The sequence below is a fragment of the Frankliniella occidentalis genome, unplaced genomic scaffold (assembly GCF_000697945.3).
Source record: "Frankliniella occidentalis isolate FOCC.00 unplaced genomic scaffold, Focc_3.1 Scaffold35, whole genome shotgun sequence".
Taxonomy (NCBI): Eukaryota; Metazoa; Arthropoda; class Insecta; order Thysanoptera; family Thripidae; genus Frankliniella; species Frankliniella occidentalis.
The window spans coordinates 754,799-756,652 of record NW_026267165.1 but is presented as its reverse complement, the minus strand read 5'-3'; the positions used below and the strand labels follow the sequence as shown (position 1 = coordinate 756,652).

The 1,854-nt window shown below is 46.8% G+C and overlaps 2 protein-coding genes across 7 annotated transcripts in view; one reads left to right on the top strand and one right to left on the bottom strand.

Annotated features, from left to right (window-relative positions):
* LOC127749150 (uncharacterized) overlaps nucleotides 1-259 on the top strand; it is a 2,277-nt gene extending 2,018 nt beyond the window's left edge. The window contains exon 4 of the mRNA XM_052266150.1: nucleotides 76-259. Within this exon, the coding sequence (XP_052122110.1) occupies nucleotides 76-231 (156 nt within the window). The 3' untranslated portion in view covers nucleotides 232-259. The remainder of the gene's footprint in view (nucleotides 1-75) is intronic.
* LOC113202361 (eye-specific diacylglycerol kinase) overlaps nucleotides 1-1,854 on the bottom strand; it is a 259,771-nt gene that overhangs the window by 22,109 nt on the left and 235,808 nt on the right. The window lies entirely within an intron of this gene.

The window sequence follows — 1,854 nt, the reverse complement described above, 5'->3', positions numbered from 1 at the left end:
CGTGGTCTAGCGTACATGTAGCTAGATTAAAATGTATTAAAGCTGTGATCATAATCAGTGCACTTCAATTTACAGGGAGTTTACACAGTCAAAAACAACCCCATTGATTGGGTATTTCCAAACCTACCTATTTTACCTTATGGACGCTTCAGACTCAGAGCCACGGTTGGCAAGGCCGAAAATCTGCACGCATGTTTCTCAGCTGATCTTAAGATCATACCTAAAACGTAGTAACTGCTAATAAAATATCATGTATTGTTCATACCTTATTTATTGACTTGTAAAGAAGCCCATGGATTAATTAGATACACTGTTTAAGTCCAGCTACGCATAATTGCGAAGGATTCTGGTCATTTGTAACTATACGAAGCATTTACTTTGCAATTACAAAGCGATGCTTAGCAATACGAAGCGATGCCAGAAATGCTATTACATGCTGCATAGCATCAATAGCATCACGTTCTATTTGCAAAGTAAATGCTCCGAAGTTACAAAAGAATCGAGGTGTAAACTCCTGATCTAGGTGTGCCGAGGTGTGCAAACTTCGTGAACTGAAATTGAATTGTCTTGAATTGAAGTTGAATTGGCTTGAATTGAAGTTGATTGTATGAATTGTTTTTGATTAGTTTGCATTATTGTAATTTTATTTCACTGAATAAGTGTGATTTGACTTGGATTGGCTGACTAGTATTGATTTGAATTGAATTAATTGAATTACTTTTTAATTGGTTTGAATTGGACAGGATTGCGGGTGCTCACTTAGCGTTGGAGTTACTTTTCCCTCGGTTTGAATGACAGTGCTTAAGCTTTTCCCAGTACTGTTCACATTTGCAGTGGTGTGCACCGTACGAACCATACAAGAGGAGAGGTTGGGAAAGGCGTTGGAGGGTGTCTCTCTTGTTGGTTCCATAGCCCCTCACCGGGCAGAATTCTTTTCTTCCCCTGAATATGACGTTGTTGTGGCTGAGGGAAGGGGGAAGGGGGAGGGTAACAAGCATAGTCGAGGGAGTGCCAAGCCAAGAAGCGAGAAGCGGCATGTCCCGCACCTTGGAGGTATGGAATAAAGACCTGCTCGGCATGGCACCGTCGGGCCGTGCTCTCCCACCCCCCTCACCTCTCCCCCGTCCCAACCCCGACCTCCCGTCCCCCAGCTGGCTTACTGCGTATGCCGCAAAGGATGTCCTTTTTTTTTCTCTCCCTCCCAGGGTTCCGGCAGGGTCTTATTATTTAATTACACCAGGATCCCTCACGCCGCCCCGCCGCGCCCCGCCGCCCGCCAGTCTAAATATGCCCCAGGCAAGTGGGCTACAATCCGCGTGTTGGAGCCTGGGAGCTCCGCTGCTCCGCTGGGCCCGTGGAGCCCGGCCGAGCGGCGGCAGCGCTGCGCACTGGCCCCTCAAACAGCGTAAACACAACAGAGTGTAGCACCCCGTCAAAAGTTTGAGGGGGAAATCAAAGTTGCTGTAGTCGTTTCCTTTAGAGCAAGTTGTTGTTGCTGTTCCCGTTGAAAAAGATTCTTGCAACGCCGTGGGACGGATTAAAGAAGTAAATAAAAAAGAAAAGTAAGCCAAGGGGGAAGACAAACAAGAGCCCACGCCGCAGAGAGAGATCTCCGGACCTCTTTGACACACCTAAATTTGCTTGAAACATAAAGTGGCAAGTTTGAGACAGTCAATAAGACGCTTCAATTTTGAAATCTTTCCGCCACTAAAACTCTCACACACAGCTGTTGCATGCATGAGCGCGCTATAGAGGTTTTTTTTCTTTCCAGCGAACAACCGCCTCTGCATGTTGCGCTGTTGCTGTTGTTGTTGCGTACGGCGCGCAACAGCCTTGCCGTATGGAGTGACTGGG